The sequence below is a fragment of the Rhinoderma darwinii genome, chromosome 6, assembly GCF_050947455.1.
Source record: "Rhinoderma darwinii isolate aRhiDar2 chromosome 6, aRhiDar2.hap1, whole genome shotgun sequence".
Taxonomy (NCBI): domain Eukaryota; kingdom Metazoa; phylum Chordata; class Amphibia; order Anura; family Rhinodermatidae; genus Rhinoderma; species Rhinoderma darwinii.
The window spans coordinates 58,943,695-58,968,472 of NC_134692.1; the positions used below are offsets into that span (position 1 = coordinate 58,943,695).

The window sequence follows — 24,778 nt, forward strand, 5'->3', positions numbered from 1 at the left end:
TATCTATCATCTGTCTATCCTTACTTTCCTTTTTTTATTTTATTTTTTTAATTCTGAGTTTATTTTTTTTTTAATCAAAGGTGAATGACAGAGAAATAACACATTTCACAACTCTGGAAAACATAGATATGACATGAGAGCACCAATGTAAATTATGCAGTCATAGGAAACACAAAAGAAAGAAAGGGGACCGGCGAGGTGAAGGAAAGAAGGGAGGGAAAGAGGGGTATTAAGGGGGGACCTATCCTCAGGGTCCGCCCCCTAGTCAGACGTCCCAGATAGGAACACGATAATCCAATAACTCACAGTTATGGACAGTAGATCCAGATACTCCGCAGAATTCTCGAAGCCAACCCACGTAGACCACACTCGCATAAACTTATCATGAGTGTCCCGCAGGCAGGGCCGCACCTGCCATTAGGTGAGGTGAGGCAGTGGCCTCAGGCGGCGCCACCGAGCTAAAAACGGGGGGCGGCATATTGTGGCAGGGCCAGGGGGGATGCGTGGGGAAGGCAGGGGAGAGTACTTTACCTAGCAGACGTGCAGCACGATAGGCGCACGTCTGCTAGTACACTCCCCCTCTGTGACACTGCACGCGCCGCGAGAGAGGAGCATAGGGAACCTGGAGGACTGCGGGAGGAGCGGCCGAACGCTCTCTCCTGAAGAAAAGAAGAGCAGCTGGTAAGTAATGAGTTGAGGACAGGAGGCTGAGTCGTTGATAAAGACTAGAGCGGCAGAGTGCCAATTACTGCGCTCAGCCTCCTGCCCTCACTAATTTAAAAGTGATGGGCTGCTACCATACTGACAAGAGGGGGGCATCTGACTGACTGCATTGGGCAGCCTTAGAGGTGTGCGACATGGTGCTGCATCCATGTACAAATATTACGGATTGGTAGTACAGATCCAACAGACGTGGACAGAAAGCAAGTGCAGCATGCGTTACTATACTGACTGTAAAGAGCAGCATGTGTTACTATACTGACTGTAAAGTGCCGCATGTGTTACTATACTGACTGTAAAGAGCAGCATGCGTTACTATACTGACTGTAAAGTGCAGTGTGCGTTACTATACTGACTGTAAAGTGCAACGTGCGTTACTATACTGACTGTAAAGTGCAGCGTGCGTTACTATACTGACTGTAAAGTGCAGCGTGCGTTACTATACTGACTGTAAAGTGCAGCGTGCGTTACTATACTGACTGTAAAGTGCAGCGTGCGTTACTATACTGACTGTAAAGTGCAGCGTGCGTTACTATATTGACTGTAAAGTGCAGCGTGCGTTACTATACTGACTGTAAAGTGCAGCGTGCGTTACTATACTGACTGTAAAGAGCAGCATGCGTTACTATACTGACTGTAAAGTGCAGCGTGCGTTACTATACTGACTGTAAAGTGCAACGTGCGTTACTATACTGACTGTAAAGTGCCGCATGCGTTACTATACTGACTGTAAAGTGCAGCGTGCGTTACTATACTGACTGTAAAGTGCAGCGTGCGTTACTATACTGACTGTAAAGTGCAGCGTGCGTTACTATACTGACTGTAAAGTGCAGCGTGCGTTACTATACTGACTTTAAAGTGCAGCGTGCGTTACTATACTGACTGTAAAGTGCAGCGTGCGTTACTATACTGACTGTAAAGAGCAGCATGCGTTACTATACTGACTAAAGTGCCGCATGTGTTACTATACTGACTGTAAAGTGCTGCAGGCGTTACTATACTGACTGTAAAGAGCAGCATGTGTTACTATACTGACTGTAAAGTGCAGCAGGCGTTACTATACTGACTGTAAAGAGCAGCATGTGTTACTATACTGACTGTAAAGTGCAGCGTACGTTACTATACTGACTGTAAAGTGCAGCAGGCGTTACTATACTGACTGTAAAGTGCAGCATGTGTTACTATACTGACTGTAAAGTGCCGCCTGCGTTACTATACTGACTGTAAAGTGCAGCATGCGTTACTATACTGACTGTAAAGTGCAGCGTGCGTTACTATACTGACTGTAAAGTGCCGCGTGCGTTACTATACTGACTGTAAAGAGCAGCATGTGTTACTATACTGACTGTAAAGTGCAGCATGCGTTACTATACTGACTGTAAAGTGTAGCGTGCGTTACTATACTGACTGTAAAGAGCCATTAAAGGAGCCCCGACACAAGTTTGAACACTGACATTGTTCTTTCATTTTTGTGTTTGAATTTTGGATACACGTTGCCCTGGTCATTTTACTAGTATTTATAGCTGGGGCAATATAGGGATATTTACTACACAATTGGCTGTAGCATTATGAGACCTTGCAGTTTATAACAATGATGTTCAATAAGGGCCTGTTCACATCACCGTTCGATTGCGTTCCGTAGTCGACTCCGCTATTGATTCCGTCGGAAAACCGGAAACCAGCCGGAATGGTGACGAACGGAAGCCATTAGCGATGTTTCCATCAACATTGAGATCAATGGTGACTGAAACGGAAGCTGTTGTAATGGCAGGAAGGAGGTGAAGGGAAAGTGAGCCCTAATCTACCCACCGCCCTGTCCCTGCCTACTTGCAACGACCCGCCCTAGGCGACGAGGTACAACTGGGCGGCGGTCCCTACGCTGGCTAAGTGCACAGGAAGACAAACAGGGAACACGCAAGGGAAGGGGCAGTAGCCACGGAACGCCACGAGGAAACGGGGCGGCGAACGAACAGTCAGGACCAGGACGAAGTGAGTACACCCGAGCGGGCACGGCGACAGAAGCAAGCCAGGGGCAAAGCAAAGCAGGTCAAGCAGAACTGCAGCAAGGCAGAAGCACGGCAGAAGCAGGCTGGAGCAAGCAGCAGTGGGGCCAGGAATCCAAAAGAATTACAAGCACTGAGGGAGAGCACAGGGCAGGTAATAAAGGGCAGGGGGCGGAGCTAACTCCGACAGACCAGGCCGCGATAGGCTCTCCCACTCCTGAGCCTGCCACCCTGGTTGGTGGGAGATGGTGTCAGTCGAACAGGTCTGGCCTCAGGTGTGGATTGATTAATCCCAGGAGTATAGCTAGATGAAGTACCTGGCAGATCCCTAACAGCTGTGCTGTCACTTTCACTTTCCGTTGCGGGGTTCACCCGACAGAACCTCGGAACGGAAGCGAACGGTGATGTGAACAGGCCCTAATGTATTTTTTTGTTCACACAGCTTTAATTTTTTTGTTTCGTTTTACAAGTTGTTTCTTACTTACAATTTATTTTTATTTATTTTTTTTGTGTGGAGGGGGGGGGGGGTGGCGCCATTTCCATTTTCGCCTCAGGCAGCAGAAAAGCTAGAATCGGCCCTGCCCGCAGGGAAGCCGTAAGCTCCTCCATCCATTTCACTTCCTGGATCTTCTGAAACCAAAGGCGCACCGAAGGGGCCTCTACCTGTTTCCACATAGCCGGGATGCAAGCACGTGCCGCGTTGATCAGATGCCGCCTTACTTTCCTTTTTATTATCCTGTACTTGCTTTCCTTTTCTGTCTTATCGTCCTATCCCTGATGCTTTCCTTTCCTTCTCATCTCTCTATCCTTTCTACCTTTTCCTTTCTTATCTTCCTAGCCTTACTTTCCTTTCCTCACTCAACTTTCAGTCCTTGATTTTCTCTGATTTCTAATCTGTCTATCCTGGATGTCCTTTATCCTCACCCTATCTTTACTTTCCTTTCTCATCTTTCTCTTCATTGTTTCCATTCCTTTCTCATCTTCATATCCTTACTTTTCTTTCCACTTTCATCTTTCTTTCTTCTTGATTTTTTTTTTTACTTTCTATCCTTGATGTCCTTTCCATTCTGATCTTTTTAGCTGCACTTTCTGTTTTTTCGCACCATAAGCTAAAAACGTGCTAAATAGTTCTTAATAATAGCCCAGAATTAAATTTGCTTATTAACATTTGAGAGCTGCATGTAGAGATTGGTCTACTTTTCCTCTGATTACAGATGCATAAATTATCCAATGACATTATCCCCAAATGGCACAGGCTTTCATGTGGTACCTTTTAAGATGTAGTTATGCAGAAAGTGACAACTAGACCTTATAAATAATGAAGTGAGATAATATGACCTGGAAGTCATAAAACAGACACACATCCTCAGTGCTATAATTTGCACAAAAATACTATAATCACCGGAGGCTAGCGTTAAGCATTTACCTTAACTGGCGATCTGCTCATCTCCAGGCATAAATTAGTTTCTGAAAGATTTTCCCCCTATATTCTGGCACAGTGTGAAATTTTAATAGTTCATGTGCTCTTATCCAATATTTTTTATTATGTTTAAAGTTTAAGGTTATTATAGTGCAAAAATGTCGCAAGATAACAAGTTTCTGGAGACACACAGACTGCCCTAGCGTTTAGAGGTTCTTGTGCAAGAAAAAAAAAAGAAGGAAATAATTAAAAGGTTATAACTTTTTATTGGAAATAATGACACTAACTCAGAACTGTATAAAAGCCGCTAAATATTATATATAGTGATTTGGATTGAGAGTTATTTGCATAATATAGGCCACATACAGTGGTGCTTGAAAGTTTATGAACCCTTCAGAATTTTCAAAATTTCTGCATAAATTTGACCTAAAGCTACATCAGATTTTCACACAAGTCTTAAAAGTCGATAAAAGGAACCAAATCAAACAAATGAGTCAAAAATATTAGACTTGGTCATTTATTTATTGAGTAAATGATCTAATATCACATATCTGTGAGTGGCAAAAGTATGTGAACCTTTGCTTTATGTATCTGGTGTCACCCCCTTGTGCAGCAATAACTGCATCTAAACGTTTCTAGTAACTGTTGATTAGTCCTGCACATCGACTTGGAGAAGTTTCAGCCTGTTCCTCCTTCAACTGTGTTATGTTTATGGGTTTCCTGCTAGGTTTCCCCAAAGATATTAGCTGATCACTGGGAGTCCCAACAGGGGGACACTTTGTGATGTGCTTAATGTCAAGGGACCCATTACATTATAGGGATTGTCTAAAGCGGACAACCCCATTAATGTGAGTTTAGAACATGTGAAAGAGGAGGAGCAATTGGACGCGAATCCTTTTTTTCGCCAATTTACCCATAATTCATAAAAGGAATCAGAAAAAGATAGGAAACTAATTGTTCTCTATAATCCTTATTTCCCAGATGCATTAATACAAATTGAATGTGAAACCTAAAAGACAGACATCAGACCTAAACTGAATTACACATGCGGGATAACTGGCCATTAAGGGAGCTAAAATGATGGAAATAAACACATTCGAAATGAGTGAATAAGGTTCAGAGAGAAATCACTGCATTAGAATCCCATTGAAATGTTGTCCCTTCTTTATTTAACCTATTTTTCCTTTTTTTTTACTTCACTACATAATTGATGTCACTGTGATTTTGATTTAGCTATGGTGGTCTGCCATAAAATAATTGCGGCTTTTCTGAAATGTAGGAATGGTTAATTCAACAATATTAAGGGGATTGTCTCATAAGGATAACCCTTGTCCATATCCCTTATTAAGGCTTATGAGGTCATATAAACATCATAGAAGGTTCTCCTCTAATAGCCAGAGTGGTGAGCTGCTGTCAACAACGGCTCTCGTTTTGGTGGACGCAGCCCATCTATATATTACATGCTGCAGGGGAATTGTATGGCCAACCGGAACTTTCCTGGTCATAGCAGCTAGAACTATGACAATCAGTTGATCACTGGGCTGGCTTCAATAAAGAGAGGAGTTGCCATGTTAAGACAACCCAATTAAAGCTGCTACTGTAGTTCAGGTGTTTCTCTGAGCATACTTTGTAATAATTATCATTATTTATAATATTTTGCTATGAAAACTAAGCCACTTCCCACAAACCGGGTAAATTAAAACTTGGTGGGAGTTTAGGGATCAAGTTCTCTTTAGTCCAATTTCTCTTATTTTTTTCATGAGACTTTGACCACTAGGGGGAAACATTTTATGGTCTATGATCAATATTTGTCATTCCATTTAATGTTTTACTTCTCATAGTTATAACATCATACTTTTTAAAAAAAGACTTTGCTTATATGCCCAGTATAGTGACTATTGAAGTAGCCTGCTGATAGCAGTAATTTATTGTCTCTGTAATGACAAAGAAGTGAGAGAAGGTAACGGCTCTATTGAAAGCTGTGATTAATTAGACTAAACAAGGGGCAAGAAATTAAAAGCTGACAAGTGACGGGGTAATTAATTAGTCCCAGGTATGTTTTTCAGTCACTGCTGGAAGCTTTCAAAGTCACTGCTATAAATGTACTTTTCTAATTTTCTTATCAGAAACCCAAGCTAATGTTGCATTAGGCTCCTGCTAACAGGCAGCTCCGTCCATTGACAAGCTTTAAGGATTTATTTTGCAGGTAAAGAAGTGTAACAGGGACTGGTTTGTCTTCAGCGTATATATTTTTCTACATTAACAGCTTTTTTGTTTCAATCTCTCTAGTGAATTAAATTACAGTGAGGCATTAAAACAGCTCTGTATCTAAATATAGACCCAAATCTTTATCAGCGTTGGGCTGGAAAGCACATTTTCACTTTTGTTGGATTCTTGTCAAAATAGGTTCCTGGAACAATAAGAGTTTGTTGGCTGATCTCAAGTGTGCTGTATCTGTCCTGTGTTAGAGCAGCTGGATTTTCACACATGGTCTACGAGTTATATTACATATTGATGAAGGACATATAGTATATGTTGAATTCATATTTTCTAAAAAAAAATAATATATATATTTTTTCATTTCTAGGTTTGGAAAAAAGAATAAGGAGGAAAAAGGGGGAAAGTTGGATCAAAAAGGCAGTCCAAGACCGGGCGTGCCGAAAGAGGAGGAGCAAGAAGCCCAGAAAATAAGAGAGGAACGGGAGAGGTAAGAATGAAATAACAATACCAGATACAGTATGAGCGAGTGATTCTTATATTTATGCCCCAGTATTCATTTAAATTTTTATAACAGCCATTACAATTAGAAAACAAGATAGGGCTACAGTAAAAGCCATACTGATACTTTCCAATATTCTTTTAGATTAAAGATATTTTCCAGTATAAATGAGTTGAAAATTATGCTTATCATGAAAAGATCAATTTCATGTTGCAGCCCCTTTGGCCATTCACCCTGCCTATTATAAGACACTACACCTCCTTTGTCCATGTATAGTAGAGATGAGTGTGTGGTGTCCAGGCCTTATCTAGACCTCCAGCAATACAATAGAACTGTGACCTGTCATTACAGTCCCTACTCTATAAGGGTGTGTTCACACGATGCGGTCATATTGTGGTTTCAAAATCACAGCAAAACTGTGATCTGACCGCACCATGTGTATACATGGTACAAATTCTGTGATGATTGACATACACAGATCTTTCAACATGTTGGAAAACATCCTTATGGTGGGTCCAGACCTGGCAACTGAAAAATCCATCCACATGTATTATACTGTAAATCGTTGTGGATTTTCCGACATGTCTGAACTCACCCCTAACTTTCCTTCTGCTCATTAAAGGGTTTCAGAACAGGGAGATGTCTCATCAATCATACATAAACCCCCCCTCCCAAAAAAAAGATAAAAGTTGATCAATTAGAGATATGCACCCCAAAATGGTGCCATTGAAGAAGTTCCGGCTCTCTAGATGTGGCGAAAAAAATAGTTTGCAGATCCCATGAATTTGACAGGTTCAACTGAATCAAATGTCTTTGGCGGTTGTTCCCAGGGGAAACATAAATTTGAAGATACGCTGACGTTTCTGGAAGTGTGTTCTGCATTCATACAAATTAATATGCATGTTTAGCGGGTTATCCTATCTTTTTTATCCTACTTCATTTATCTATAGTAATCCAACTGCATAATTGGAGTTTTATAGCTTAGACTAGAGATAGGGAAGATTTGACTGACTGGAATGATAGGGATAAGGTCTGGGCTATCTTGGTAACAGCAAAAAGTAAGGAAAGGAGGTGTAAGTTACAATCCCTTTAGTTATACATTTCCATTACTATGTGATGTGTCCCTGCAACTATAGTTGTATTACATAATAAATGTACCATCATTCCTTATTATAAGGCCTCATTCACACGAGTGTGAATCACGTCTGTGTGCTGTGCGTTGAAACAACGCACAGCACACGGACCCATTGATTTCAATGGGGCCATTCACACATGCGTGATTTTTCACGCAGCGGTATTCCGCTGCGTGAAACTCACTGCATGTCCTATATTGGTGCGTTATCACGCACCTACGCGTCCATTGAAGTGAATGGGTGCGTGAAACCCACACACCACACACGCATGCACGTGCGTGTGCGGTGCGTGATCTGTGCATCAATTTAATTGAAAATATAAAAAAAAAAGATGTGCTTTGCGAGTGCATGAATAACGCACGGATGCATAACGCAACACACACGGACCAGATTCACGCGTGTTTTTCACACACGTGAATCTGATACGCTCGTGTGAATGAGGCCCAATATTTTTACTCTTTTGCTTTCTGTTTGTAGGAATGACTCTAAAAATATACTTTTAAGATGACTTTGCCCATTTTTTAAGGATAATATATCACGTTGTGCTTGGCTGCAGACTCCTACCCACGTTTCATCATAACTGATGTATTATCTAACGCTTTGCTAGTTGCTACTGTTAAAACGTCCAACCGTATACAGCAAAATAGAAAAGCATTCCTGTTAAACGGTACTCGTAAAGGTATTGCGTGAAACTCCTGGATCTGATTCATATTCTGAGATTTTCAAGAATATCACAGTACACAAAAGGCCAAGTTGCAAATAAAAACTAATGATCAAGTAGAGTCATTGATTTTTAAACAGGCCGAGATAGCAGCGTGGATTGTCTACACTCTTAAAGACTGTATTTCTGCATCAAGTTCATAACAAAATCAATAATGTCATTTTTGTTAGAATGCACAAAAGAAATGTAAAATGCATTGCGTATAACACTTAATAACCTGTAGCTGTACTTGCCCTGCACTATAAATTTACTAACTATTGCTATATTTTGGCCTAGTAGATTTAATAGCATAAACTCCACAATTCACAAATCAAAAGTTAAAATATGTATGTCACATGAATCACTGCCAGACTTAAAGGGAGTGCATAGTATAATGCCAAATGAGTCTCTATGAGTTGTAAAACAAGCATCCACTTATATTTGCATGCAGCTGAAATCTTTCTCAACAGATTGAATAGCCGCCATAGTATAAATGAAACTGTAAATCACATTTCACAGTTTGAGCTACAGACCTATAGTTTAGACATAAAATTCCTGGTGCTTTACAGAAATAACAAAATATTTTTCCATGACAAGTTATAGGTAAAATATTGAAAAATGCCTATGCAACTATATAATGATTATAAATGTGTTGTAATACGAGTTAGGCCCCATGCACACGACCGTATTTTCATCTATCTGTAAATACGGATCATCTGTAACTTATCTGTATATACGGAACGGTATCCTCAAATACGGCCCGTAGTTCATCCGTATTTGATCCATATATACGGATCCATTAAAAAAAAAGAGGGAGGCTGCAAATGTCCCCAACGTGTTGCATAGCAACGTTTCCATAAGTACGAACAGATGCACATCCGTAGCCGTCCGTATTTAGGGAAGCGCCCATAGGCTTCTATGGGGGAGTCCGTGCTGTAATTGCGGACAAGAATAGGACAGGTTCTATCATTTTTTCAGCACGGACACCCATCCGTAAAAATACGGAAAGGTGTCCGTGGCCAATAGAAATGAATGGGTCCGTAATTACGGATGAAAATACGGTCGTGGGCATGGGGCCTTACAGGAAACCTATGCACCTTTGGTGAGACAAATGGGAATATAACAGGGATGAAGACTGCATTGAGGAGCAGAAAACGGTTGGGTTTTTTGGGCGCTTGCTTTTAGAGGAAACTGTCAATAGAGAGGGAAGACCCCTTGAAGGTTTTGGAAGCAGTGGCATTCAATGAGCCAAAATATTGTAAATTCTTTTAATTATTTAAGTTATTTGCTTTGATGCTGAACACATTCTTATATCAGACAAGAGCCCTAAAATGTGTAGTAATTTGTAAATATGAAATATGTTAATGGACGTTTTTTGGGTTGTTGCTTATCATTTCGTACCTGGGGCAACACTTCTCTTGTCATCTGCCAGTGCAAAAAGGCCTGTTACTCCTTCCTGCTCTAAACCCAGGCTTATTGAAGTCTCAAGTCCAGGTCCTTCCTCTCTTTACTGTATCGATTAGCAGATGCATCACATACACTACACTAGAGTGATGCCTATTCAGGGCAGCTACTAAAGTTGAGCAGAACTGCTCCATAATTCTACCACCACTAGGGGTTCTGATCCGTATACATCTGCTTGAGGCTCCTATTGACCTGAACAGGAGAAATACAGAAACAGATAAGAATTTGTGAAAGGTAGGGCTTTCCCTTAAAGAGGCTCTGTCACCAGATTTTGCAACCCCTATCTGCTATTGCAGCAGATCGGCGCTGCAATGTAGATAAGAGTAACGTTTTTATTTTTTAAAAACGAGCATTTTTGGCCAAGTTATGACCATTTTTGTATTTATGCAAATGAGGCTTGCTAAAGTCCAACTGGGCGTGTTTAAAGTAAAAGTCCAACTGGGCGTGTATTATGTGTGTTACATCTGGGCGTGTTTACTTCTTTTACTAGCTGGGCGTTCTGACGAGAAGTATCATCCACTTCTCTTCAGAATGCCCAGCTTCTGGCAGTGCAGACACAGCGTGTTCTCGAGAGATCACGCTGTGTCGTCACTCACTTCCTGCCCCAGGTCCTGCATCGTGTCGGACGAGCGAGGACACATCGGCACCAGAGGCTACAGTTGATTCTGCAGCAGCATTGGCGTTTGCAGGTAAGTCGATGTAGCTATTTACCTGCAAACGCTGATGCTGCTGCAGAATCAACTGTAGCCTCTGGTGCCGATGTGGCCGACACGATGCAGGACCTGGGGCAGGAAGTGAGTGACGTCACAGCGTGATCGCTCGAGAACACGCTGTGTGTCTGCACTGCCAGAAGCTGGGTGTTAACGAACAGAAGTGGATGCTGCTGATTCGTCAGCATCATACACTCCCATTCCTAACGCCCAGCTAGTAAAAGAAGTAAAAATGCCCCGATGTACACACATAATACACGCCCAGTTGTACTTTTACTGTAAACACGCCCAGTTGTACTTTTGCAAGCCTCATTTGCATAAATACAAAAATGGTCATAACTTGGCCAAAAATGCTCGTTTTAAAAAAATAAAAACGTTACTGTAATCTACATTGCAGCGCCTATCTGCTGCAATAGCAGATAGGGGTTGCAAAATCTGGTGACAGAGCCTCTTTAATAACAGTCATTTCTATTCATATGAACAAGTGAGGCATGACAAACTCAGTGCTTCTTTCTTCAGTTTTGGTACATGTAAACCATTTTACTCATCAGAAATCAAGTGATACTAAAAAATAAAAAAGACTGCACCAAGGAGCAATACAAAAATTGTATATTCTAATTCTTTTGACACCTGACATTCTGTTTGTTGCATGCACTAGTACAGTATAAGTACATTGACAACACTTCTGTCCAGTTGACCTGTGAAGATGAGCCTAATATACTGGAGTCAGGACCATTTACTGTTTGGCTTTACTTAGCATTTCAAATTCTGTAGCTTATTTTTCTTAAGCATTTTAGATTTCTTGGAGTATTTCTATGTCATTTACTGTTTCAGTGGTTTAGGAGTTTCTTGGTACAGAGTGTATCGTCCCTCGGTGTGTCATTATACTCTCGTTGGAGAATTTGCCCTAGTAGATCAGCTTCTATTTAATGAACTTTAAAGCAAGAAGTTTGCAAGTATCAAGTTACTTGAATGTCACAATACATTACTCTCTGTCAGTATTTCATTGACTAACTTACTTGTGTGACTTTAACCATAACCTTATGACTAGCATTTTGTTTCTAATGAAAATATTTTTCTTATTAACTAGGAAAATTTGGGGAAATTATTTAATCACAGACAGTACTGGATTTACATCTCAGGAGCCTGTACATCTGACGCTCATGATGTAGGCGACACTTTAAGTCCTTTATGAATTTAAAATTGTTGCCTTAAAAAAATAAAGTAAATATTAGTTTGCCTGTAATATACTAACTGAACTAGAATCCTCTGTACATTATACACAGCTACAATGCCCTGACCCTGAGGTGGATGTCCTTCATTCCTTCCATTCTCCACTGTATTTGCCATATGCAGTTGGTGAACATATAGCTAAATACACTAACAGTATTCACCAGATTAAGATACAGTCACAATCGGGAACGTTTACGTATAACAGTGTGGTGTTGAGGAGTACGTCAGTATGTAGTTACAGTACGGTGTGTGACGCCTTCCACAACATGATCCATATTTATCAAGTCTACAGTCATGTGCCTATGGGTAAATCTGACTCTGATCAGAGAATATAACAATGAAGGAATACTCTATGACCATATTATGTACTAACATGTCTCTAAAAAAAACTTGTGGCTTTAGCAGACTGTGCCATGAACAGGGGTTAGACAGATTATTTGGTGTTTTCCATTCCTCGTACAGTGCTCCTGCACTTTACAATGAAGGAAGCATATATTTGATGAGATCCGCTAATTTTCCATGAATGGATTGGCTGTCAACTGACAGCCACATCTGCCTTTTATTAGGAATAAGTGAGCTGCCAGATGACAGCTGTCCTTTTTTACAAATTCTGCAGTGATCTCTTATATAATCAGTAGCATAAGCCTGATGAAGACCTAGGTCGAAACGCGTTGCATGATATACATTTGTTTGTTGTCTTTTAAAGTCATTTATAATAAATGAATCAGGGGGAAAAAAGAACTTTATTTCCATCATTGAACATCATTGAATACGTGAGCATATACCACCAAACGGGAGCGCCTCATATTGGAGCTTCTTTTTCTATTACTTTCTACGTTCATTGGACTCTGGGAGGATCCCTATATCCAGGGAACCGATGCCCAGAGTCCGCTCCGGAGGCCAGCATACCACAGTGGACTGAGGTCATTTGGGACCTGAGATGCCAAAAAGTTGAGTTGTGCCGACCATCCAGCACAACTCCACCAGGTGAGCCTTTTTTTTGTATCACCTATCCACCACTGCACCCACGGTCGAAACGTTATCACCCTAGGGGAGCGCCGTATTTGTCTTATTTTTTGTTTCCAGTAAACAATCATCAGTAGCAAGAGAAGGATGAAAGCTAGTACAGGAACAAGCAGGGAGCTCGCTGGCCAAAGGAAATAGGGAACAAAACCACACGGCTTTGTGGAATAATTTCCCAAACTACGGGACACCGAACACTGGGACACCAAATTACAGAATGCACTAGACCACCTAACAATAAAGACTGTGGACATAAAGCATTGAATACCAGGAATGAGGCACTAAACCACTTATCACCAGGGAATCGAGTGCTAAAGCTTTGGATGAGTAGGGACAGGACATTTGGTCAGCTTTGACTTGGTTGCTATAACAGCTTGTGATATGCCGACAATTCAATACAAGTAATACAATTTGTATGATCTGATGTGCCTTTGGTTACACCTTTGCTCATGAAAGCACAGGCATCTCTGATACAATATTGGCCATGCAGCATATCTGATCAGGAAAGCTATTCTGCTAAAAGTCAAGACGTCACATTATCGTATAGTATGAAATGTTTACTTGCAGGCTGTACTTGAAGTTGCTGGCTGTTATTAAGGTAAAATGAACATTTGTTTACAAGAAATCTGTGTGTTTGACATATTAAATTCAAATTTCTGACAGAAAATATCTTGTGCCCACATTCTTGAGCAGTACATCGTGACAGGTTCAGCTGTTCCATCCATCATATTGTAAAACATGAAGATTCAGTTTTCACTTTTCAGATTCTCACATTGGTTCAGTACTTGGCAGTTAACAGGAACATGTTCTACACTTTTAAAAAAGACGTCTGATTTATTAATAGTAGTCTGACACGCAGACAAGTCTGTACCATCTGTCGAGGGAAAAGGACTTGAAAGTCATTGTAAAGATTTTGTGCTATATGTTTTACTTAAAACATGAATTCTAATCCAACATTTAGCTTATATATTTATATCAAATAAAGGAAAGTAAGGCATTTAGAGACAGTAAGTACTTGTATGTGTGCACTGTTGCATACCACTTCTCAGTTTCTATCATTCTCCATGTCACTTTTTGACCTTTAATTGAGGCTTTTGTTTTAAACCAGCAATAGGAGCATTTCTTCAGGACAGAAACAATTATTTATTCCCAACTTTCTTCCTAGCAAACATCTCCGTGATGTGCCATCACTCAGCGGTCTGATCCCTATAAAGCTATAAAAGTAATCATCATGGAGCGGACATTTTTCTCTACATCCAGTCCGTAAAGCAATTGAAACACATTGCGATCAGCAGAGGTCTACATATAGGTGAGGGCACAGCAAAGATTAGTTGTTTGATTATTTGTAGGACCTATGGACAGGTTCTCATCATCTATTACCACCTTCACGACACCTGCCCTACATGTATGGCTGATGTGCACTCTGACAATATTGCGTGGAGTCAGGAGCTGAGAACCCGCAACATTTGGAGCAGGTACCGGTTGTTTTATACGGCTGACACCCGCCTGCAAAGGCCGACATTGGATATAACTAGGCCTCCGATCCATGGAGTCTAACCCCTTTGTCCTATGGAAATCAAAGGTGCCGAGCAGTTGCCATGGCAGCCAGAGGCCTAGTAAAGGCCTCCAGGTTTGCCTTCTGTGCTTTATTATAGGAGAGCACAAAATAGGCAATACATATGTATTGCAATGTATTCAATGAGCGATTTCCCAATTTTAACCCCTTGAGTACCCAGCTCATTTTGGCCTTGAGGACCAGACCCATTTTTTCAAATCTGACATGTATCACTTTATGTGGTAATAACTCCGGAATGCTTTTACCTATCCAATTGATTCTGAGATTGTTTTCTCGTGACATATTGTACTTTAGTTTAGTGCAAAAATTTGGTCGATAAATTCATTCCTTATTTGTGAAAAACACCAACATTTAGCGAAAATATGAAGAAATTATGATTTTTCCAATTTTAAATGCATCTGCTTGTAAAACAGATAGTAATACCACACAAAATAGTTACCAATTAACATCTCCCATATGTCTACTTTATGTTTGCATCGTTTTTTGAACATCCTTTTATTTTTATAGGACGTTACAAGGCTTAGAACTTTAGCAGCAATTTCTCATATTTTTAAGAAAATTTCAAAAAGCGATTATTTCAGGGACGAGTTCAGTTCTGAAGTGGTTTTGAGTGCCCTATATATTAGAAACCCCCATAAAACACCCCATTTTGAAAACTGCACCCCTCAAAGTATCCAAAACAGCATTCAGAAAGTGTTTCAACTCTTTAGGCGTTTTACAGGAATTGAAGGAAAGTAGAGCTGAAATTTTCAAATTTCATTTTTTTTTACAAAATTCATATGTAATACATTTTTTTCTGTACCACAGAAGGTTTTACCTGAGAAACGCAACTCAATATTTATTGCCCAGATTCTGCAGTTTTTAGAAATATCCCACATGTGGCCATAGTGTGATAATGGACTGAAGCACAGGCCTCAGAAGCAAAGGAGCACCTCTTGGATTTTGGGGCCTCCTTTTTTCATATATATTTTTTCAGAATATATTTTAGGCACCATGTCAGGTTTGAAGAGGTCTTGTGGTGCCAAAACAGTGGAAACCCCCAAAAGTGACCCCCATTTTTTAAACTACACCCCTCAGGGAATTTATCTAGGGGTATAGTTAGCATTTTGACCCCACAGGTATTTTGCTATATTTTCTGGAATTAGTCTGTGAAAATGAAAATCTACTTTTTTTCTGGAAAAACGTAAAGATTTCTAATTTTTGCAAGAAATAAAGGAGAGAAAGCACCCCAACATTTGTAAAGCAATTTCTCGCGATTACGGAAATACCCCATATGTGGTAATAAACTGCTGTTTGGACCCACAGCAGGGCTCAGAAGGGAAGGAGCGCCATTTGGATTTTGGAGCTCTGGTTTTACTGGAATGGTTTTCAGTGCCGTGTCACGTTTGCAACGCCCTGGAGGGACCTAAACAGTGGAATCCCCCCAAAAGTGACCCCATTTTGGAAACTATACCCCTCAAGGAATTTTTCTAGTGGTATAGTTATCATTTTGACCCCACAGGTTTTTTGCTGAATTTATTGGAATTAGTCTGTGAAGATGAAAAGAGACTTTTTTTTGGAAAAAACACAGAATTTTCTAATTTTTATAAGGAATAAAGGAGAAAAAGCACCTCAACATTTGTAAAGCAATTTCTCCTGATTACGGAAATACCCCATTATGTGGTAATAAACTGCTGTTTGGACCCATGGCAGGGCTCAGAAGGGACGGAGCACCATTTGGATTTTGCAGCTCAGATTTTGCTGAATTGGTTTCTGGGGGCCATGTCGCATTTGCAGAGTCCCTGAAGTACCAGTACAGTAGAAATTCCCCAGATGTGATCCCAATTTGGAGACTATACCCCTGAAAGAATTAAATTAGAGGTGTAGTGAGCATTTTGAGCCCTCAGGTGTTTTATAGATTTTATTAGAATTGGTCCGTGAAAATGAAAACATTTTTTTTTCCAATAACCTGTAGCTTTAGCTCAGAATTTTTCATTTCCACAAGGAATACAGGAGAAAAGACACCCCAAAATGTGTTACACAATTTCTCCTGATTACGGAAATACCCCATATGTGGTTGTAAACGGCTATTTGGACATACGGCAAGGGTCTAAACGGAAAAAGTGCAATTTCGTTTTTGGAGTGGAGATTTTACAAAATTTGTTTTTGACGCCATGTTGCATTGCGCTGAGGTACGAGTACAGTGAAAACTCCCGAGAAGTGACCCCATTTAGGAAACTACACCCCTCAAGGAATTCATCTAGAAGTGTAGTGAGCATTTTGACCCCCAAAGGTTTTGCAGAAATTAGTGCACAGTGGATGTTGCAGATTGAAAATTGACATTTTCCACATATATGCTATTTCAGTGCCCAATGCGTTGGGCCCAGCTTGTACCACTGGAGACATACGCCCCATAAATTGTTAAGCGGTTCTCCAGAGTACGGTAATACCCCATATGTGGTCATAAACCGCTGTTTGGGCACACTGCCAGGCCCAGAAGGAGCGCCATTTGGCTTTTGGAGCGCAGATTTTGCTTCGTAGTAGTTTTGTTTAGTGTTTTACTGGTGTTTCAGTTTATAATGTGGGGGCATATGTAATCTGTGCGGAGTACATACATTTTTTGCGTGACAAACTGTCGTTTTTATTGGTACCATGTTTGGCTACGCGCAACTTTTTGATCACTTTTTATTCCATTTTTTTGGAAACAACGTGACCAAAAAAGGAAATTCTGCCATTGTTTTTTATGGTATTTTTTTTACGGTGTTCACCGTGCGGGATAAATAATATGATATTTTTTTAGGTCAGGCCGATACGAACGCGGCGATACCTATTATGTCTAGTTTTTGTCTTTTTTTTCTAATTATAAAGGGCTTGATCAGGGAAACAAGGCGATTATTGTTTTTATTACGTAAAACTTGTATTTATTTATTTATCTAAAACTTTTTTTTTACTTTTTTTCACTTTTTATTTTACACATACTAGGGGACTGGAAGATCTGATCTTCTGATCCCCTGCACAATACACTGCACTACTTCTGTATGTACTGATGTAGTGCAGTGTATTATAACTGTCACTTTACAACTGACAGTTGAGCCTATTATGTCCTGCCTTGGGCAGGACCTAATAGGCTCCCGTACCTGTCAACCAGGAAGCCGTTGCTAGGCTTCCTGGTTGCCATTGCAACCATCAGAACCCCGCGATTTTTCGCGGGGGGGGGGGCAATGGGGTGTATCAATCGCTTAAATGCCGCTGTCGCTATTGACAGCGGCATTTAAGGGGTTAAACTACAGCGATCGGAGAGGACAGTGATCGCTGTAGTTACAGTGGGATGTCGGCTGTATATTACAGCCGACATCCGATGAAGATGGAGCGAGCACAGCTCCTGTGCCCGCTTCATCCTCAGGGCGTTACTATACGCCCATTTTCGGGAAGGGGTTAATAAAAAGTGTTTGTTTTTTTTTTACACCGCTTTCTCTGATCTCCTCACGTATCTCACAGAAGTGAGGAGATCATAGAAAGTGACAGGAGCTTTCTCCTGCAGATGACATCACAGACGGCTGTGATTGGTCAGTCTTCAGAGACTGACCAATCACAGCAATCGCCGGCATTGGGGACTGCTAATTGGTCCCCAGGCCGGTAGCAGAAACGGTTAGCTGTCAATGACAGCTGCCGCCGCTGTTCTGTCACTATGTGATTTCACATAGTGACAGTTTATTCCTGCGCCGTAATAGTACGTCGAAGGTACGCTGGAATAAGCGGCCAGCGACGTACTATTACGTCGAAGGTACGCAAGGGGTTAACATAAAATAATGAAAACAATAAAAAATAAACCTAATTGTTTTTGCCACGTTCATAAAAGTTCAAACTATTACAATTTGTTGTTATTTAACTCGCTAGGTAAATGCCGTAGGAAAGAAAAATCACAATGCCAGAATTGCTGTTGTTTGCTCTCCTCACTTCCCCTCAAAAATTTATCAAAATGTGATCAAAATGTTGTATGTACACCAAAATGGTACCAATAAAGCTACTCCATCTTCTATAATCTAAGACTACTGCTCGCATAGCAAAAACAGTCCTCACACAGCTCCATCTAAAGAAAAATAAAAAAGTCAAAATGTGGCGAAACAAAGCAAATTTGTTTTAACAAAAGTGGTAAAATATAAAAAGTATATAAATTTCGCTGTATTTGTACTGACCCCACAATTTTTTTTTAAAGTTTCTTAAATTCATACATGTAGTCAAAAGGCAACTATTAGATAGGAAATAATACAAACCGTTATAGAAGATTAAATGGCACAGTTCAATCAAGAATATACTAAAATCATTCAAGATGGATTTGACCAAGGGGCCATAACAAAAAAGAGATTCTCATTGTGAAAGTTCCTATAATTACGTATTGTAAGCTCCAAAAGATTCACAAGAATGCTGAAAATCCGCCAGGGAGGCCTATTTTCTATGGTATAGGAAATCTCACAGAAAATTGCAATATCTATCTATCTATCTCAAGAGTTGAGAGGCTATTTTTACCAACTGCCCTACTATACCAGCGACACAATATAAATCCTCAAAAAAATAAATGGCCGGACTCTGGACCCTAATGAGCTATTGGTTTCCTATTGGTTACCTGCATCAATCATGAAAGAGGCTGTGCTTCGGTGGAATTCTTTCTGTCAAGAGATGACAGATATAGCTCTATACGGAATGATTTTGTTCTTCGAGCTCTTACGTTTATACTACAGAATAATTATTTCCTTTTTAAAAGGTACATGGTACCGCCATTACTTTTGCAAATGTCTAAATATATACATAGATCTATATATATATATATATATATATATATATATATATATATATATATATATATATATATATATCTAGAGCTATATATATATATATATTTATAAAAATAGATCCCTATATATAAATAGATCTCTCTCTCTCTCTCTCTCATATATATATATATATCTAGGCAGGTGGAAGGAACAAGTAGTTTTCAATGAAGATCTGATCGATTATGTTGAAAACATCAACACCTGGCGTCGTTGAATAGATGATATCCTCCTTATTTGGAAGGGTACTGTCTTTGAATTGCATGAGTTCATTAACATCTTTTTTTAAATTTATTTCTTTATTATTATTTTTCAACATAACATAAACAACAAAAAAAGAAAACAGGTTAATTTTTTCTCAAACATATTCACATCTTACAATAAATACAACATGTATTTCAAATATCCTTTCATTAGTCGACAATATAAATAAAAACATTTAGGAGAAAGAGAAAAAAAAAAAAAAAGGGGGGAAGGAAAAAGAAGAGAGGCAAGATTACAACATATATATATATACATATATATATACATATATATATATATATATATATATATATATATATATACACATACACACACAAGGCAATTGCGATTCTTTCCCCAGGTACAGCTCCGCTAATTATATACATATAATTGGCAATGCAAGACTTTATCTATATAATCTACTATAGATCAGTTGCCTAGACTTGTTAGGACCTTACAACTATATCCTGATATCTTTACGCCAGTCACTTATATACACTTCCAATATTTATAGTCTAGAAAGGAAATGCTCTTGAGGCATTATAGACTGACCATAACGTCCAATCATTTAGAAATTTTCCGTATGAATTAGAACGAACCGCTACCATTTTTTCCATAGTATAATCAAATAGAATGAGATTAGTTAATTCAGTGATCGTAATGGAGTCTGAAGATTTCCAAGACCTGGCTATCAACAGTCTGGCTGCCAGAATGACATGTCCTGTTATACACCTTAAGTCTCTAGGAATGTCAACAAGACCAACAAAACACAAAGCCAATGCAGGAGAGGGACGGATTTTATACCTTAAAATGCTGGACAAAAAAACAAAAGTACTTTCCCAAAAGTTAAAGACTAAAGGACAGTACCACCACACATGCATGTAATCGCCTAGGATGCCACAATTCCTCCAACAAAGAGGAGAGTAGGAAGGGTTACATTTCTTCAACAGTGTTGGGGTTCTATACCATCTAAGCAATATTTTATGTGCTATTTCTCTGTGACTTTCTCCCTTTGAGATTTTGGGGACCCAATTTATCGCCTGGTGCCACTCTGCTAAGGTAATAACCATATTCAGTTCTGCCTCCCATTTAAGCAAATACCCTGGTTTAGCTAATCTCTGAACATTAGAAATTGTAGAATAAAACCACGAGATGCACTTCATTTTAGGCGCAGCCGAGTTGAAAGCCACAAAAGCGCTTCTTGGGAATAGTAGCCCATCTAAATTTCTACTGTTTAAGATGTGACGGATCTGAAAATATTTGTACAAATCATGAGTGGATATACCATATATTTCAACCAATTTATTAAAAGGCAGCATTCCCTTTGAATCGTAGAGGGAACCGATCGTTTCAACCCCAGCTGCCTCCCATTTTAGTACATTTAATTCCGGTGTAAAGGAGGAAAGATACCGAAGGGGAAGTAACCGAAGGGGGTAACATTCAGACTTAGGCGTATGTGAAATCAAATATTGCCAAGAAGCTATAGAGGCAACAATAGAAAGCATGTTCATGTTCCTATACGGGCGATTAGAATGATTTAGTGGCAAAAAAGGAATTAAGTGAGCCCCCGCTGTAGCCCTCTCAATTTCCACCCATTTAAGTTCGTTATGTCTACCCCACCAATTATAAATCTGGCTAAGAACCGTAGAGTGAAAATATTGCCTAATATCTGGTACCCCCATCCCCCCTAAAGACCAAGAACGGGACATGGTGGAAAATCGAATCCTAGGTTTTTTACCAGCCCATATGAAATCCGTAAGTAACTTTTGAAGTTTTGAGAGATAAATGATAGGAAGTGGAATAGTCACTGTACGGAATACATATAGTATTATAGGCAAGATCATCATTTTAACAATAGCAATTTTTCCGGCCCAAGATATCGTTGGTGTGGAGAAGCTATTCGCTAGTTTTGATACCTTAAGTAGGAGCGGGTGGTAATTCTTTGTAAATAAAGTCGAGCTCGAACTTGTAATAAAGGTACCTAGATATGTAATACTCTCTTCACTCCACTCAAAAGGGAAACGTGCAGATAACGCAATTTTTGTAACCTGATCCAATCCAATCCCCATCATTTTAGACTTATTTGAATTAACCTTGTAATATGAAATTTTGTTAAATTGAGAAATCGTATTTTCAATAGCAGGTAGAGAATTGAAGGGATCGGAAATCACCAAAAGCACATTGTCAGCATAAAGACCAACTTTGTGGATTTTAGCCCCTACTTGGATGCCCTGAATTTTTGTGTTAGTTCTTATTGCTTCTGCTAGGGGTTCCATTGCTAGGGCAAACACAATTGTGGAAAGTGGACAGCCTTGACGAGTGCCGTTCCTTATTGCAAAGGGATCAGAGAGAAACCCAGCGGAAAAAACTCTTGCCGAAGGGGACGAATATAGTGCCAATATTGACGATTTTATACGTCCCTTAAGGCCAAAATGTTCAAAAAGTTGTGACAGATAACCCCAATGTATTCTATCGAAAGCCTTCTCTGCGTCTAAGGAAAGAAGCAGAGAAGGCGTTCTTGAGGTCTCCACACACTGAATCAAATTCATAAACCGCCGAGTTCCATCAGAGACCTGACGTCCCGCCACAAACCCAACCTGATCTGGGTTAATCAATTGAGGGATAATATGATACAATCTTTGTGAAAGCATTTTTGCATATATTTTAATGTCTGTGTTTAAAAGAGAAATTGGTCTAAAGTTAGCTGGTACTGTAGGGTCTTTGTCTGGCTTAGGGAGAGTAACTAGTTCATTAACATCTTAAACACTAATTATTACAATCTGAGACTGACACTACTGTATAATCCACAGCTTATTTCCTTTTTGGCTATCCATACGGATAACAAGAGAGAAATCCAGACTGATTTATATAGAAAATAAACATCTACAAACAGCCTCCTATATGCTAAAAGTGCACACTCAAAAAATACACTAAGAGCCATTCCAAAAGGGAAATGCCTGCACCTGAGCCGAAACTGCTCGACTCTGGATATCTTCAAATCAGGATCAGTGGAGCTTAAATCCAGATTACAGGAGGGAAATTATTCAAACTGAAGCATTCAAGGAGATTTACAATAGAGCTCTGAGGACAAATCTTGAAGAACTCCAAAAAAACAAGACTCAAATTGCTATGACCAACTACATTTCTTCACAGATTACCATGAAGATTGTGAAATTATGATGAATATTAGACATTGGGGTATTTTACAAACAGACCCAGTTCTAAAAGAAAAATACATAGGAAATAAGGCCTTATCAGGGTATCGAAAGGAAATTACCTATTTTAAACCTACTGGTATCCAGTCTTTTGTCACAGAGAAATTACTTTAAAAAAAACACAACGGTTATTGCCTTTTTTCTATTCAAAGTCTTCAAAACATGTAGATCCCTGATGACCAAGAAGGAATTTGTGGATGGATTTGGGAAGAAATTCCTGATAAGAGAACACATGAGATGTTCCTCTAACGGAGTGGTTTACTGTCTGGAATGCCCATGTGGCCTTAGGTATGTGGGCCGGACCACTAGAGACCCAAGAATTAGAATTAGAGAACATATATATATACAATTATTAATTATGACAAGAATGAAAAGGATAATTTTACCCAAAATAAACCATTCAGCCCAACCCCTATTGCAACATTTTGCAAGTTACACACAATACAGACTGGACAAGCCTTAGAGGATGGACAATATGTCAAATTCAACTGGAAATGAAGAGAGGAAACCTAGATTCTGTCAATAGATTAGTAATAATAGGAGTTATGACCTATTTTAGATTTATGCGAATGACTTTCTTAATGCCCAACTGGGCGTGTTTTTACTTTTTGACCAAGTGGGTGTTGTGGAGAGAAGTGTATGACGCTCGCAAGATCACACTTGCTGTCATTAACTCCCACACAAATGTTACCAAAGTGTCGGGATTGTGAATAGACATCGCGTCCTGGCTGGAATCGATGTCTATTCACTGTCAAGACACTTCAGTAACGTTAATGTGTGAGTAAGTGACAGCACATCATGATCTAGCAAGATCACTATGTGCTGAGTAAATGAATGGAGAGAAGTGTATGACGCTGATTGGTCAGCGTCATACACTACTCTCCACAATGCCCACTTGGTCAAAAAGTAAAAACACGCCCAGTTGGGCATTAAGAAAGTCATTAGCATAAATCTAAAATAGGTCATTACATTAGATCATGAAATTCATAGATGTGAATCAGGGGAGTACTCTGAAGGTGCAATAATGTGTCCGAAGAAGGTGGTAAAAACTACAATGTTAATACTCTAGTAGTGCTGTTATAGAGGAGGTAGAACTGTATGTGCTAAATGGTGTCAGTAGCAACTAGAACCAATAGAATACTAGATCATACTGAATCCAACTGTGAGCCCATGTAGTTCAATGGAGACTCCTAGTACACATATATAGAGGGATAGTAGTCGTTAGTATATCAATATGTCCAGTGTGTTGAGTAGAAAAGAGCATTATAGTGATCCCAGAAGGGCACAGGTACCTGTACAATAGGTAATAGATAAACCAGTCAATGGATTATTCATATTAATTCTGTAAATCCATATGGATTTAATTAAAATTTCAACTTCGGGTGTTTTCTCTAAACTCTTGTTTTTCAATAAAACGAATATTGGAATATCAATATAAGATTGTGGTGCATGCAATAGCATTGGTGGTGTCCCCCCTCTCCCCACCCTTTTTCTGTTTTTATACAACTTACCAAACCTACAATTGTAACACCTCATCTGACAGCGTAAATTTCTCACATTAAAATATTGGCAACTTTTTGAATAACCCTTTTTTTTTAAAAGTTTTAACATTAGGGCAATTTTCAGAATAACCTTTATTTATTCGAGAATTTGACAATATAGTATTTACTACTCACAGGACAGTGGAGAGAATTTGAAAACATCTTGACTAAATTCAAACTAAAAATATTTTTCTTTTTTTTTTGCATATTATATTTGCTGAGGGTTTTATCATTTTGCTATACAGAATTTTTCTAACTAAACTGGCTGCT

General features: G+C 39.5%; 1 protein-coding gene across 3 annotated transcripts in view; it reads left to right on the forward strand.

Moving 5' to 3' along the window:
• The window catches only part of PARD3B (par-3 family cell polarity regulator beta), a 1,147,141-nt gene that overhangs the window by 679,648 nt on the left and 442,715 nt on the right, over positions 1 to 24,778 (forward strand). For all 3 annotated transcript variants that reach the window (XM_075829835.1, XM_075829836.1, XM_075829837.1), the window contains exon 19: positions 6,731 to 6,850. In XM_075829835.1, the coding sequence (XP_075685950.1) occupies positions 6,731 to 6,850 (120 nt within the window). The remainder of the gene's footprint in view (positions 1 to 6,730; positions 6,851 to 24,778) is intronic.